Source organism: Saccopteryx leptura, chromosome 5, assembly GCF_036850995.1.
Source record: "Saccopteryx leptura isolate mSacLep1 chromosome 5, mSacLep1_pri_phased_curated, whole genome shotgun sequence".
NCBI lineage: Eukaryota > Metazoa > Chordata > Mammalia > Chiroptera > Emballonuridae > Saccopteryx > Saccopteryx leptura.
Genome location: NC_089507.1, coordinates 161,217,543 through 161,233,447, shown reverse-complemented (window position 1 = coordinate 161,233,447; position 15,905 = coordinate 161,217,543). Strand labels below are relative to the sequence as shown.

Below are 15,905 nucleotides of genomic sequence, written 5' to 3'. Positions count from 1 at the left end.
TAGCAGAGGAATAACAAGACCTATCTTGTGATTTAAAAAAATCATTTGGGCTACTATGTTGATAATTTACTGTAGAAGGAAAAGAGCAGACAGACTATTTAAGAGGCTATTGCAATAATCCCGAGAAGAGACAGTAGTGTTAATTCAGACTAGAGTGAAATAATGAGAAGTGGTTAGATTTAGGATACATTTTGAATGCAGAGCCCATAGGATTTTCTGATATTTGGATGTAGGTGTATGAGAAAAAGCAGATAAAAATGACTACAAGGTTATTTGTGTGAGTATTTGGAAGGGATTAAAGTTACCCTCAACTAAGGTAAGGACGGCTGTAACTGGACCTGGTTTGGGTGACAGAGGCATATGAGAAGATCAATTTTTGACATATTATTTTTGAGAAGTCAGGTATGCTTTTGGACTGGAGCTTCAAACTTGGAAGTTTCAGCCTGTAGATGATAGTGAGCCTGTGTCTACAAAACTGGCCATAAATTGCCTGGTAACTGGGCATCAACAGACAAGATAGTACCGTATTTTTTTTCTAATAGAACTGTCACTAATAATCACAGTATTCAAATTCCTTTTCGTAATTATTCTTATTATGTGATAAAAATGGAAGCAACATTGAGAAAAGGTCCTCTTGCAGAGATTATGTCAAGGGAAGTACCATAAGTCAGACAAAGAAAGACAAATACTGTATGATTTCACTTGTATGTGGAAACTTAAAAAAAAAACACCTGAATTAATAGATACAGAAAACAGATCTGCCATTGAGGTGGAGGGAGGAGTGAAATGAGTGAAGGTAGTTAAAAGGTAAAAACTTCAAGTTTTTTTACAGAGACAGAGAGTCAGAATGAGGGATAGACAGGGACAGACAGACAGGAACGGAGAGATGAGAAGCATCAATCATTAGTTTTTTCGTTGCGCATTGCAACACCTTAGTTGTTCATTGATTGCTTTCTCATATGTGCCTTGACCGCGGGCCTTCAGCAGACCGAGTAACCCCTTGCTGGAGCCAGCGACCTTGGGTCCAAGCTGGTGAATTTTAGCTCAAACCAGATGAGCCCACGCTCAAGCTGGCGACCTCAGGGTCTTGAACCTGGGTCTTCCGCATCCCAGTCTGACGCTCTATCCACTGCGCCACCGCCTTGTCAGGCAAAAAACTTCCAAGTTTTAAAATGAATTATGATACCTGACCAGGCGGTGACGCAGTGGATAGTGTCGGACTGGAATGCAGAGGGACCCAGGTTCGAGACCCCCAGGTCTCCAGCTTGAGCGCGGGCTCATCTGGGTTGAGCAAAAAGCTCACCAGCTTGGACCCAATGTCGCTGGCTCGAGCAAAGGATTGCTTGGTCTGCTAAAGGCCTGTGGTCAAGGCACATATGAGAAAGCAATCAATGAACAACTAAGGTGTCGCAACGAAAAACTGATGATTGATGCTTCTCATCTCTCTCCGTTCCCGTCTGTCTGTCCCTATCTATCCCTCTCTATATAAAATAAATAAATAAATAAATAAATAAAAATTTAAAATGAATTATGGTAAGTTAACAAGGATGTAATGTACAGCATGGTGACTAAGTTAAATAGTATTGTATATTTGAAAGTTGCTAAGAAAATAGATCTTAAAAGTTCTCATCACAAGATAAAAATTTGTAATCTTTATTATATGTGGCTAAGTGTCTGTCGCCGATAGCTTATTGGTTGCTTGCGTAACTGTACTAGCCAGTGGGGTGAAGTTGCCACGACATTCAAATAGTCCCGCCTTCTGGCATGCCACCTCACAAATTGAGGTTAAAGATTGGAGCAATTATTATGCTGTTAAGAAATCTTAACACCAGAAGGGGTCTTTGCAATGGTACAAGACTAGAGGTTCTCCAATTGAAAAATAATGTCATAATAGCTAAGTCTTTGGCTCCTCTAAAGGTGAAATACATGTCATTCCAAGAATTGATTTGGCTCCATCTCAAACAGGGTTGCCGTTTCAATTGAGACGTAGACAATTTCCTGTAAAACTTGCCTTTGCTATGACCATCAATAAGTCTCAGGGCCAAATGCTTAAGCGTGTTGGCATTTTTTTACCTGAGCCTGCATTTGGACATGGTCAACTTTATGTTGCCTGTTCAAGAGTTCGTGAAAGAACGGACGTAAAATTAAAAATAAATGATGGTCCTCTGCAAGGTGAGCTTTAAAATGATGGAAAGATCTACACAAGAAATGTTGTGTACAAAGAGATCTTTGACATGTGAATTAACATTTTATTATTTAAATCACCTTTATTTATTGAGCTAGCGGTGGCTCTTAAGAAATGTACCGCCAGTGGTTTCCTTCATTGCACTCTACTTTAAGCAATTAAGCAAGTAGAAGGGGGAAACCCCGTGGGGCACTAAGCAAAGGGGCGTCCTCGCCGCCTGCCCTGGGTAATTCAGTTTGAATTAGCAGACACCTTTGCACAAATCATTTTAATTACAATGTATAATATCTAGAACAGCGGTCATTTTGTATGACTGCCGGGCTTTCTAGTTTATAGCATAAATGAACCCCAAATTGGAGAAGTAGTGATGCTACAGTAGCTTTATTATACTTGGAGTAAGAAGACTTGAATTCAAATTACAGTTGTTTTGCTTATTAGCAGAATTATAACGAGCAATTCATTTAACCTTTCTGAAATTCCAATTTCTTTCTCCTTAATATGAGAATAGCCAAATCTATTTTGCATGGTTATTATAAATAATTTTTAAAGCTAATATATGTGAAGGTAAATTATAAAGAACTATATAAATGTATTAAAGGATTATTATTTGAAAGAACTTCTCTTAACCTTAGAAGTGATATAACATTGTAAAATGTAATAATTTCCTGAAAGTAAATAGAGTATTATTTTGAATACATTATTACTTTTTCCATATCTTTTCCCTTGGATAAGAATGGAGCTCTTCATATAGTAGGTAATAAATGCTATTAATGGAACATGTTTAGTAGAAGTGTTATTTTGTATTTATTTCCTATATATTCCTAGATAGTATATTAATATATTCCTATACAATATATTAATGTGGGGAAAATATGGGAAACTCGGGACTGGGTTTCAACATAGATGTTGTCACTTATTAACAAATTTGTGTCAGTAAACGTGTTCTAAGTCTCAGGTTTCTTTTCTCTTTATATTAGGGATAATATTTACCTTTCAGGGCTGCTGTGTGAGGTTCAAGTGTAAAGCACCAAGCATAGGAGCTGGCACAGCTGGCAGGAAATGTTTATTTCTTTTTTCCCTCCAAGAGTAGAATAATCTTGGAATAATTTTAAAGCTGAATAATAATAATTTCCTAATAGCTAAAAGTTCTTAACCATCATTTTTTGTTTTGCTGATTTCTATATCATTTCAGCTTTTAAATGTCTACCTCCCCCCACCCCTACCATTCTTTGCAAAGCAATTTTTATTTTGTATGCTTTTTCAGGTAATTTTAAAAAAAAGCCATTTTAACGTTACATCTGCACCATGGACAGCACAAAGGAAAAGAATGATAATTACAAAGATGACCTTCTACTTAGGATGGGACTTAATGATAATAAAGCTGGAATGGAAGGATTAGATAAAGAGAAAATAAACAAAATTATAATGGAAGCCACAAAGGTATGTTTTATGATTCTTTCAATATCTTTAGTAAGTCTTATACTTTCCATTTAAATGAAAATCAGTAAGTTTTAAACATCCTTTTTCTTATAATTTTTAAATTACAAATGGTTATGGAATAATCTATTTGTTATTCTGGACATCTAGTTTTCTACATACTTTACATGTACATAATATTCATGTAAAACAAAATAATATGCATGTATTTTGTTACCCTTTTTTAAACCCCAGTAGAAGAATACTATAATTGGTGGAACAATTTCACTTCTATAGTTATTCTTGCACATAAGTAAAGTTATTAAAAAAAACAGGGTTATTTATTATAATATTGTTTGTAAAAACAAAAGACTAGAAATGATATATATTCACCAATAACGATTCTGACTGATTCAATAAATTATATCCACACATGTAGCATAGAAAAGAATGAAGATCTTTAATTGCTTATACAGAAAGATCTCCAAGTTGTAGTAACTGAAACAAAAATGAAAAACACAACAATTATAGCATTTTTCTTCTGGGGCAAAAAAACGGTAAAAAAGATATGTATATTATTTTGTTTTACTTATATATTATTTACATATAAAGTAGAAAACTGGATGTCAATGCAAAATATCTAAATGCAAAATAGCCAAAATGGTTTTAAAAAGGAACAAACATAAAGATGTTTGATTTTCCAGTTTTAAAACTTATTATAAAGCTACAGTTATCCAGACAGTATGGTACTACCATAAGGCTAAACATAGAAAACAATGGAACAGAATTTAGTCCAGAAATAAATCTTTATAATTTATTGATTTTTGACAAAAGTACCAAGACAAAAGGATAATTTGTTCAGCAAGTGTTTCTGGGACAACTGGATATCCATGTGCAAAAAATAAAAAATAAATAATGGCCTGACCGGGCGGTGGCGCAGTGGATAGAGCTTTGGACTGGGATGCGGATGACCCAGGTTCGAGACCCCAAGGTAGCCAGCTTGAGTGCAGGCTCATCTGGCTTGAGCAAAAAGCTCACCAGTGTGGACCCAAGGTCGCTGGCTCGAGCAAGGGGTTACTCGGTCTGCTGAAGGCCCGTGGTCAAGGCACATATGAGAAAGCAATCAATGAACAACTAAGGTGTCGCCACGAAAAACTGATGATTGATGCTTCTCATCTCTCTCCGTTCCTGTCTGTCTATCCCTCTCTCTCTGACTCTCTCTCTGTTCCTGGAAAAATAAAAAATAAATAAAAAATAAATTTTAACCTTTAAAAAAAAATGAACTTAGACCCTCACCTCACACTATACTCAAAAATTAACTCAAAATAGATTTAAATATCAAAACTAAAGCAATAAACTTTAGAAGAAAGGAGAAAATCTTTTTGAGACACAGTCAATAAAATAAAATGTCAAATTGGACTTCAGATATCAAAAGGTTTTCACTTCACAAGACACCATTAAAAAATAAAGATAAGCAGCATACTAGGGTATAAATATTTGCAAAACACCCTTCTATTAAAGGACTTACATCCAGAATATACAAAGAATTTTTATGCTCATTAATAAGACAAATAACTCATTTTTATTTTTATTTTTTATTTTTTATTTTTTTTCATTTTTCTGAAGCTGGAAACAGGGAGAGACAGTCAGACAGACTCCCTCATGCGCCCGACCGGGATCCACCCGGCACGCCCACCAGGGGCGATCCTCTGCCCACCAGGGGGCGATGCTCTGCCCATCCTGGGCGTCGCCATGTTGCGACCAGAGCCACTCTAGCGTCTGAGGCAGAGGCCACAGAGCCATCCCCAGCGCCCGGGCCATCTTTGCTCCAATGGAGCCTTGGCTGCGGAAGGGGGAGAGAGAGACAGAGAGGAAAGCGCGGCGGAGGGGTGGAGAAGCAAATGGGTGCTTCTCCTGTGTGCCCTGGCCGGGAATCGAACCCAGGTCCTCCGCACACTAGGCCGACGCTCTACCGCTGAGCCAACCGGCCAGGGCCAAATAACTCATTTTTAAAATGGGCAAAAGATGTAGACATTTCACTCAAGAAGATATAAGAATGGCTCATAAGCACATGAAAAGATATTCAGCATATTAGTCATTGGGGAAATGCAAATTAAAAATACAATAAGATGCCATTAATACTCATAGCCTACAATGGTTATTTTAAATAAGACAGACAATAACAAATGTTGACAAGGATGTGGAGAAATTAGAACTCTTCCACATAGCTTGTGAGATTAATAAATGATTCAGCCAATTTGGAAAACAGCCTGGCACTTTCTCAAAAGGTTTACCATGAAGTTACCATATGACACAGAGATTTCACTCCTAAGTACATATCCAAAAGAAATGAAAACACCTACACAAAAAACATGTATACAAATATTTCTTGCAGTATTTTCATAATAGTCAAATAAAAATAATCCAAATGTCTATCGCCTGATGAGTCGATAGATACTATATTCGGTGATGGAATGGTAGGTAATCTTCTAGAAGTTATTTTCTTTAATGTTTAACATTAAAAATTTTTTAATGATTTTAAAGTAAAAGTGAAGATAACTGATGACATATTTGACTAAGTCCTTGGATATACTCTGAGGATCCTGCCTAGGACACATTGATACTTTCTGACTGCAGATCTTTACTCATCTCAGTTTATACTGTGCTTAGTACTGCCTCACAACAGTTCTATCATTTAGGTAACCATAAATTCATTTTACAGATAAGGAAACATAGATTAATTTTAGGATCACTTAGATAGAAGTAGTGGAACTAACTTTTATGTGTGTGTGTGTGACACAGAGAGACAGAGAGGGGCAGATAGGGACAGACAGACAGGAAAGAAGAGAGATGAGAAGCATCAATTCTTCATTGCAGCACCTTAGTTCATTTGCTTTCTCATACATGCCTTGACGGGGGGGGGGGGCAAGAGCAGAGTGAGTGACCCTTTGCTCAAGCTAGCGACCTTGGGCTCAAGCCAGCAACGTAGGGGTCATGTCTGTGATCTAATGCTCAAGTCAGTGACCCCACGCTCAAGCTGGTGAGCCTGCGTTCAACCCAATGAAGTCAGGGTTTGGAACCTGGGTCCTCTGTGTCCCAGTCTGATGCTCTATCCACTGAGCCACCGTTTGGTCAAGCATTGTATTACTAACTTTTGATTGCTGTTTTTTTTTTCTTTGGAGAGATAGAGCAAGGTGGGGGGAGGGGCGAGAGAGAGAGGTTTCATTTGTTGTTCCACTTAGTTGTTCATTCAGTGGTTGATTTCTATATGCCATATGAGTCCTGACCAGAGAGCTAACCCACAACCTTGGGGTTTCAAGTCGATGCTCTAACCAACAGAGCTAAATGGCCAGGGCTAAGTTTTCTTTATTTGTTCCTTTGTTGTTGTTTTTATTTTTGTTTGTTACGCTTTTTTTATTTAGACAATTAATTTTAATGGGATGACATTGATTAATTAGGGTACACATCTCCAGGTCATTTTGACATTTGGTTATGTTGTACTAGAAAGCCCAGCGGTCATACGAAATGACCGCTGTTCTAGATATTATACATTGTAATTAAAATGATTTGTGCAAAGGTGTCTGCTAATTCAAACTGAATTACCCAGGGCAGGCGGCGAGGACGCCCCTTTGCTTAGTGCCCCACGGGGTTTCCCCCTTCTACTTGCTTAATTGCTTAAAGTAGAGTGCAATGAAGGAAACCACTGGCGGTACATTTCTTAAGAGCCACCGCTAGCTCAATAAATAAAGGTGATTTAAATAATAAAATGTTAATTCACATGTCAAAGATCTCTTTGTACACAACATTTCTTGTGTAGATCTTTCCATCATTTTAAAGCTCACCTTGCAGAGGACCATCAATTATTTTTAATTTTACGTCCGTTCTTTCACGAACTCTTGAACAGGCAACATAAAGTTGACCATGTCCAAATGCAGGCTCAGGTAAAAAAATGCCAACACGCTTAAGCGTTTTTGGCCCTGAGACTTATTGATGGTCATAGCAAAGGCAAGTTTTACAGGAAATTGTCTACGTCTCAATTGAAACGGCAACCCTGTTTGAGATGGAGCCAAATCAATTCTTGGAATGACATGTATTTCACCTTTAGAGGAACCAGTCAAAGACTTAGCTATTATGACATTATTTTTCAATTGGAGAACCTCTAGTCTTATATCATTGCAAAGACTCCTTCTTGTGTTAAGATTTCTTTTTTTTTTTTTTGTATTTTCCTGAAGCTGGAAACGGGGAGAGACAGTCAGACAGACTCCCGCATGCGCCCGACCGGGATCCACCCGGCACGCCCACCAGGGGCGACGCTCTGCCCACCAGGGGCGATGCTGTGCCCCTCCGGGGCGTCGCTCTGCCGTGACCAGAGCCACTCTAGTGCCTGGGGCAGAGGCCAAGGAGCCATCCCCAGCGCCCGGGCCATCTTTGCTCCAATGGAGCCTTGGCTGCGGGAGAGGAAGAGAGAGACAGAGAGGAAGGGGGGGGTGGAGAAGCAAATGGGCGCTTCTCCTATGTGCCGTGGCCGGGAATCGAACCCGGGTCCCCTGCACGCCAGGCCGACGCTCTACCGCTGAGGCAATCGGCCAGGGCCTCATTGTAGTTTTGATTAGCATTTCTCTAATAGCTAATGAAGATGAGCATCTTTTCATATATCTGTTGTCGCATTTGTATTTCTTCCTGGGAGAAGTGTCTGTTCATGTCCTCTTCCCATTTTTTTTATTAGATTGTTTGCTTGTTTGTTGCTGAGTTTTATGAGTTCTTTGTATATTTTGGATATTAGGCCATTATCTGTGCTGTTGTTTGAAAATATCATCTCCCATTTAGTTGGCTGTATTTTTGTTTTGTTGTCAGTTTCTCTTGCTGTTCAGAAGCTTCTTAGTCTGATGTAGTCCCATTCATTTATCTTTGCCTTCACTTCCCTTGCCTTTGGAATCAAATTTATAAAGTGCTCTTTATGGCCAAGGTCCATGAGTTTAGCACCTATGTTTTTTTCTATGTAATTTATTGTTTCAGGTCTTATATTTAGGTCTTTGATCCATTTTGAATTAATTTTAGTACAAGGGGACAAACTGTAGTCAAGTTTCATTCTTTCGCATGTGGCTCTCCAGTTTTCCCAGCACCATTTATGGAAGAGGCTTTCTTTTCTCCATTGTGTGTTGTTGGCCCCTTTATCAAAGAATATTTGACCCTAGAAATGTGTTTTTATTTCTGGGCTTTCTATTCTGTTCCATTGGTCTGAGTGTCTATTTTTCTGCCAATACCATGCTGTTTTGATTGCCATGGCTCTATAATATAATTTGAAGTCAGGTATTGTAATGCCCCCAGCTTTGTTCTTTTTCCTTAGGATTACTTTGGCTATTTGGGATTTTTTATAGTTTAATATAAACCTGATGATTTTTTGTTTCATTTCTTTAAAAAATTACATTGCAATTTTGATGGGAATTGCATTAAATTTGTATATTGCTTTGCGTAATATGGTCATTTTGACTATATTTATTTTTTCTATCCAAGAACAAGGAATATTTTTCCATTTCATTGTATCTATTTTGATTTTTCTTAACAATGCTTTGTAGTTTTCATTATATAGGTCCTTTACATTCTTTGTTATGTTTATTCCTAGGTATTTTACTATTTTTTGTTGTTGTTGCAACCATGAAAGACATTATTTTTTTGAGTTCGTTTTCTAATGTTTCATGTTGGCATAAATGAAGGCAATAGCCTTTTGTATATTAATTTTGTATCCTGCTACCTTACTCTATTGGTTTATTGTTTCTATTAGTCTTTTTGTGGAGTCTTTGGGGTTTTCGACATATAGGATCATATTATCTGCAAAAAGTGAAACCTTTCCTTCTTTCCCAATATGAATAACTTTTATTTCCTTCTCTTGTCTGAATGCTCTGGCTAGAACTTCCAGCACCACGCTGAATGAGTGCAGAGAGTGGACAGCCTTGTCTTGTTTCTGATTTTAGAGAAAAAGTCATCAGTTTTATACCATTTAGTAGGATGTTATCTGCTGGTTTGTCATAAATGGCCTTTATTATGTTGAGAAATTTTCCTTTTATACCCATTTTGTTGAGTGTTTTAAACATAAAATGGTGTTGTATTTTATCGAATGCCTTTTCTGCATCTATTGATAGGATCATATGGTTTTTGGTTTTTGTTTTGTTGATATGGTGTATTACCATATGGTGTATTACTATTTTACGTATGTTGAACTATTTCATAATTCTGGGTTGAATCCCACTTTATCATGTTGAATTATTTTTTTAATATATTATTGTATTCGATTTGATAGTATTTTAGCATCTGTATTCATTGGAGATATTGGTCTGTAATTTTCTTTCTTTGTGCTGTCCTTGCCAGGTTTTGGTATGAGGGTTATGTTGGCCTCATAAAATGTGTTTGGCAATATTGTTTCTGCTTCAATATTTTGGAAGACTTTGAGTAGAATAGGAACCAAGTCTTCTTTGAATGTTTGATAAAAATCACTAGTATAGCCATCTGGCCCTGAACTTTTATTTTTTGGGAGAGTTTTGATAGGTATTCCTATTTCCTCCCTGCTTATGGGTTTGTTTAGGCTTTCTGCTTCTTCATGACTCAGTCTAGGATCATTGTATTGTTCTAGGAATTTACCCATTTCTTCTAGATTGTTAAATTTGGTGGCATATACTTTTTCATAGTATTCTACAATAATTCTTTGTATATCTATGATATCTGTGGTGATTTCTCCTCTTTCATTTTGGATTTTGTTTATATGAGTCCTTTTTTTTTCTTGGTGAGTCTTACCAAGGGTTTGTTAATTCTGTTGATCTTTTCAAAGAACCAGGTCCTTGTTTTTTTTATTTTTTTCTATTCTCTATTTCATATATTACTGCTCTAATTTTTATTATTTCCTTTCTTCTGCTGGTTTTGGGTTGCCTTTGTTCTTCTTTTTCTAGTTCCTTAAGATGTGAAGTTAGGTTGTTTACTTGGGCTCTCTCTTGTTTGTTCATATAGGCCTGACATGATATGAACTTCCCTCTTATTACTGCTTTTCTGCATCCCAGAGATTCTTATATGTTGTATTGTTATTTTCGTTTGCCTGTATGGATCTTTTTATCTCTGCGCTTATTTCTTCTTTGACCCACTCATTTTTTAGAACTGTGTTGTTTGATTTTCACATTTTTGTGGATTTGTTTACTTATTTTTTTTACACTTGAATTCTAGCTTCAAAGCCTTATGGTCAAAAAATATGCTTGGTATAATTTCAGTCTTTCTGAATTTGTTGATGTTATTTTTGTGGCTCAACATATGGTCAGTTCTTGAGAATGTTCCAAGTCCACTGGAGAAAAATGTATACTCTGGCACTTTGGGATGAAATGTCCTATAGATATCTGTCATATCCAATTGTTCTAGTTTTTCATTTAAGGCCGATATTTCTTTATTGATTTTCTCTTTGGATGAATGATCTAGAGCTGTCAGTGGTGTATTGAGGTCTCCAAGTATGATTGTATTTTTGTTGGATTTTATTTTTAGGTCAGTCAGTAGATGTCTTATATATTTTGGTGCCCCTTGGTTTGGTACATATATATTAAGAAGTGTTATGTCTTCTTGTTTCAACGCCCCCCTTTATCTTTAGGAAATGACCATGTTTGTCTCTGATTACCTTTGCTATCTTGTAGTCAGCATTATTAGATACGAGTATAGCTATATCTGCTTTTTTTTGGATGTTATTTGCTTGGAGAATAGTTTTCCAACCTTTCACTTTGAATCTGTTTTTATCCATGTAGCTTTCTTGAAGGCAGCATACAGTTGGATTTTCTTTTTTATCCATTCTACTACTCTGTGTCTTTTTATTGGTGAACTCAATCCATTTACATTTAGTGTAATTATTGACACTTGAGTGTTTCCTATTGCTATTTTATATATTGCTTTCTGATAGCTTTGTATCTTGTTTGGTTCTTCTCTTTTGTTTTTCTATCATTTGTTTTTGTTTGGTAGTATTCTATACTTCTTTTCTCTGTTTCTTCTTTTTTTAAGCCATGTGTTTCTGTGGTGATTTTTTTCAGAGGTGGTTACCATTAAGTAATAGAAAGGATACATATCATATGCATTGTAGTACATTATCTTTTGAGTGCTTCTGCACTCCATCCTCCTTTGCTACTGTTAATCTTTATCCTCTCCCCTTTTTTGTTTTTGTTGTCATAGATTAATCTTGTTTTTATTGTGATCTTGATGAAGCTTTTACTTGTAGATTTTTTTCCGTTTTGTTCTTTGTATCTGGTTGGATAACCCCCTTTAGTATTTGCTGAAGTGGGGGTTTTCTGGTGATAAATTTTCTCATCTTCTCTATATCTATGAATTTTTATTTCTTCTTTGTATTTGAAGGATAGCTTTGATGAATATAGTATTCTTGGATAGAAGTTCCTCTGTTTCAGAACTTTAAATATTGGAGTTCACTCTCTTCTGGCTTGTAGAGTTTCTGCTGAGAAATCTGTTGATAATCTAATGGGCCTTCCTTTATATGTTGTATTCTTCATTTCCCTGGATGCCTTGAAGATTTTTACTTTGTCATTGGTTTGTGATCATTTCATTATGATGTGCCTTGGAATAGGTTAAGATAAACTCAGTGTTTGTTTGCTTCTTGAATCCGGGGCTCTAATTCTTTCCACAGGCTTTGGAAGTTCTCCTCTATTATTTGTTTAAATATGTTCTCCATTCCATTTTCTCTCTCTTCTCCTTCTGATATACCCATTATTCTTATGTTGCTCTTTCTGATAGAGTCAGATATTTCCTGTAGGGCTTTCTCATTTTTTTAAATTTGTGAGTCTCTCTCCTCTTCTCTCTATAGTGTCTTTAGTTGCCTGTCTTCTATGTCACTAATTCTCTCCTCTATCTGGCCTGTTCTATTAGCTAAGCTTGTTACCTCGTTTTTCAGTTCATGAATTGAGTTTCTCATCGCTATTTGATTCTTTTTTATAGTTTCCGTGACCTTGGTAATGTATTCTTTTTGTTCATCGAATTGTTTTTTGAGCTCTCTAAATTGCCTTTCCGTGCTTTCTTATATTTTCCTGAGTATTTTTAGGACTTCAATTTTTAATTCTCTGTCATTTAACTCCAAGGTTCCAAGCAATTGAAATTTTTTTCTATAGATTTTTCCTCATTTATCTGAGCTACATCTCTATCTTTTGTATCCATGATATTTGATTTCTTTTTCCTTAATGGCACTTGAGAGTGGTATTGTTAATAACACTAATAAGAGATGATTAAAAAAAAGAAAAGGAAAAAATACAATGATATAATGAAATTTTTATTGTGCTAAGTGGAGCAAAAGCTACGTAGAACGGAGAGCCAGATTTTGGGGGGAATTGACAAAGAGATAAAAAAAGAATTAAAAAACACACAAAATGCCACAAAGAAAAAATCTGAACCCAGAATAAAATAATTTGTTTGTAAATGATGATCGAATGAGAGAAAAAGTGAAGAAGAAGGGAAGAAAAAAGAAAAAAAAATGAGTTAAGGTTTTTGGTATGTAACCCTTATAAAAAAATACAAGAATGGAAAATGTAACACTTATGGGTATTGAAGTTCAAAATGAAAAGGAAAGAATGAGATGGAAAGAGGATAAAATGACCAAAGTGGAAAGAAAAGGATGAAAATTACAAGAAAAATATGGAAAAAAGCTATAAAAAATGTAATTTTTTCCTGGTTTTGACAGGTTATCTTCTTTTTTTTTTAATCCTTCATTCTTTCTTTGGCAGGTGGTGCTGTACCACAGCTTTGCCCCTGTGGTACTCCTGAATAGAGATTTGCAATTGATGTGTTGCTATGTTGATAACATAAGCTAGGCCTCAGTCCCGTTGGTAGGCGGGGCTTGTTAGGGTTTGCAGCCTCCAACAATGGGATAGTCAGTTTTCCCAGAGCCTCTCCTCACGTCTCTCCTTCCTGAGCCAACAGCCTGGGACCCAGCTGTGAAGTTGCCCCAGCCACTGCTTGCAGAGCAGGAGGCTCTAAGAGCTGCCAAGTTCCCCCTTTAGCCCTGCTCAAAGTGCAATTCTGGGTAAGGCTTTGTCAACCAGAGCCACCAGCATAAGCAGGCAGGGCTGAGAGCCGATTGCTTTTCAGGTGCCTTTCTAAGGGCCTCTGGGAGTGTCTAGTATGCCTCCGTGCTCTGTGGGTATTTTCTCCCTTGTGCCTGTTTGGAAGCCTGCAACCCAGCCCCCACAACTTCTACAGTGCTCTCTGAGGTCTGCTCCATGGGAATGTGCTTTGTAAACTGTATCGGCTGGCAGAAGTGCCCCACCCGGACAGGTCCAGGCCTAGGGATTCCAGCCCTTTTGCACTTCTTGTGCTATTGGTCGGGGAGCTGGGACCACACAGAAACTCTGGCTACAGCCCAGGCAGAAGTCCACTGCTGACAGTCTCTGGCCTAGCCCCTCTATCCATAAACGTGTACGCCCACGCCAGAGACAACAGGTGGAGCCACTTGCACACCACCCATGATCGCAGACCAGGAGTGAACAAAGCCCAAAACTGCTCTGGTGCCAGTCTCTGCAGGCAACCCACTTGCCCACCTCTGCTGGAGTCTGCCACTCTCGCTAGCTCCACATCCACGATCTCAGGCTGAGCTGCCAGTGTGCTCTCTCCTCAGCTTGATTGTCTGCCCTAAGCCAGCTTCTTCCCTCTCCCCTAGCCCTCCTTTCCTCTGAGTTCCAAGTGAAAGCAGCCCTTCCTCAGATCAGTGAGGAAAGCAGAATACTCAGTTCTCCGTCTTATTTCCTTCAGAGTGGATTATATATTCAGCCACCTTTTCGCCCAATCATACCTTTGTTTGGTGTATGTGTATTTCAGATGCTCCTGAAATTGTTTTTTTTGTCTCTAGTTGTTGAATTTGTTGAAATTTCAAGGTTAGATATCGGGAGCACCCCTCATGGTGCCATTTCTCTCTAGGTTTTTAATTCAATCATTCTGATTCTACAGTCTGTAATACTTTTAGCCCCAGGTTATATACTATAGTGATGCTTTCTTTCAGACATTTTTCTTATACTTTGTTTTCTTTTCCTATTTAGGGGTCCAGATTTTATGAAAATGAGCTCAAGAAAGAAAAACAAGTCAACCAACGAATTGAAAATATGATGCAACAAAAAGCTCAAATTACCAGCCAGCAGCTAAGGAAAGCACAATTACAGGTATTAATTTATTTGATAAAGTAAGTGGAAGTTGGTAGAACAGTAATTATTTAAATGCATCATGGTCATGTCATAAATGAAAACAAGGTAAAATGTCAATAAAATGCTGTTCTGTACAACATAAAAATCTAACAAATATGTACACTTTACTTTCTTTAAATACCCCGCATCTAGACATTGTCACCTTCATTATACAAAAAAGTAAAGGGAACCTTAATTAGCCTAGCTTCATACAACAGGTAGTTGTCAAAGCCACGGCCTATGGTCTTTTTATTATATATGTACTTAGCATCTAGAAGGGCCACAGGATTAATATGACATGTTTTCTCTCTCTCTCTCTTTTTTTTAATTGATTGATGTTTTTTTTCTTTTAGATAGAGGAGGGGTGGGGAGAAGCAGGAAGCATCAACTCATAGTAGTTGCTTTCTGTATGTGCCTTTTCCGGGCAAGCGTAGGGATTCAAACCAACGACCTTAGCGTTCCAGGTGGATGCTTTATCCACTTCACCAGCACAGATTAGGCGACATGTTTTCTACAATGCTGGTTTTACAAAAAATATTTGGAAGAACATGTCATCTAATTAAATTGAAAGGTAATTTAATATATAATTATGTTATGATAAAATAAAAAGTCACATAAAGGGTAGAGTGCCTAATGTGCATGGATTTTTAAGACAAAGCTCAAGAATTCTAAAAATTTGGGGGCTCTTAGCTTCTTCAGGATCTTTGGGGAGTAAATACTTAGTTTCCTCTAGTATTAAAAGTTATTTCAGGAGAAAAGTTTCAGAAGAACCATACTGTGGTAGATTGATAACACAAAGCAGAGTTCTGCTAGTAAAACTAAAGTTTAATTTTAAAGATTGTTTTATCATCTATGAAATCTAATTCAATTTAGTAATATACTTTACAACATAATGATAAAATTATAATATTTATCTGGTGTACTACAAAATTCTTCTCTTGATAAAGTGATTATAAATTTTATGTTTTCTTTACCAAACTATAATGTGTCATTTTCTAAAATATGTGCTTTCCCAGAGCATGAGCTAATTTTTATCTTCTATGTTAAGTGGTCAGCTACCATGACAAAATATGATTTTTCTGTCATCATCTCATCATTTTCAGTACTTCATA

The 15,905-nt window shown here is 37.0% G+C and overlaps 1 protein-coding gene across 4 annotated transcripts in view; it reads left to right on the top strand.

Annotated features, from left to right (window-relative positions):
* The window catches only part of POLK (DNA polymerase kappa), a 125,816-nt gene that overhangs the window by 32,480 nt on the left and 77,431 nt on the right, over positions 1–15,905 (top strand). For 2 of the 4 annotated variants that reach the window (XM_066386354.1, XM_066386353.1), the window contains 2 exons: positions 3,450–3,625; positions 14,653–14,772. In XM_066386354.1, the coding sequence (XP_066242451.1) occupies positions 3,491–3,625; positions 14,653–14,772 (255 nt within the window). In that variant the 5' untranslated portion in view covers positions 3,450–3,490. The remainder of the gene's footprint in view (positions 1–3,449; positions 3,626–14,652; positions 14,773–15,905) is intronic. The other 2 variants (XM_066386356.1, XM_066386355.1) reach the window with 1 other exon arrangement.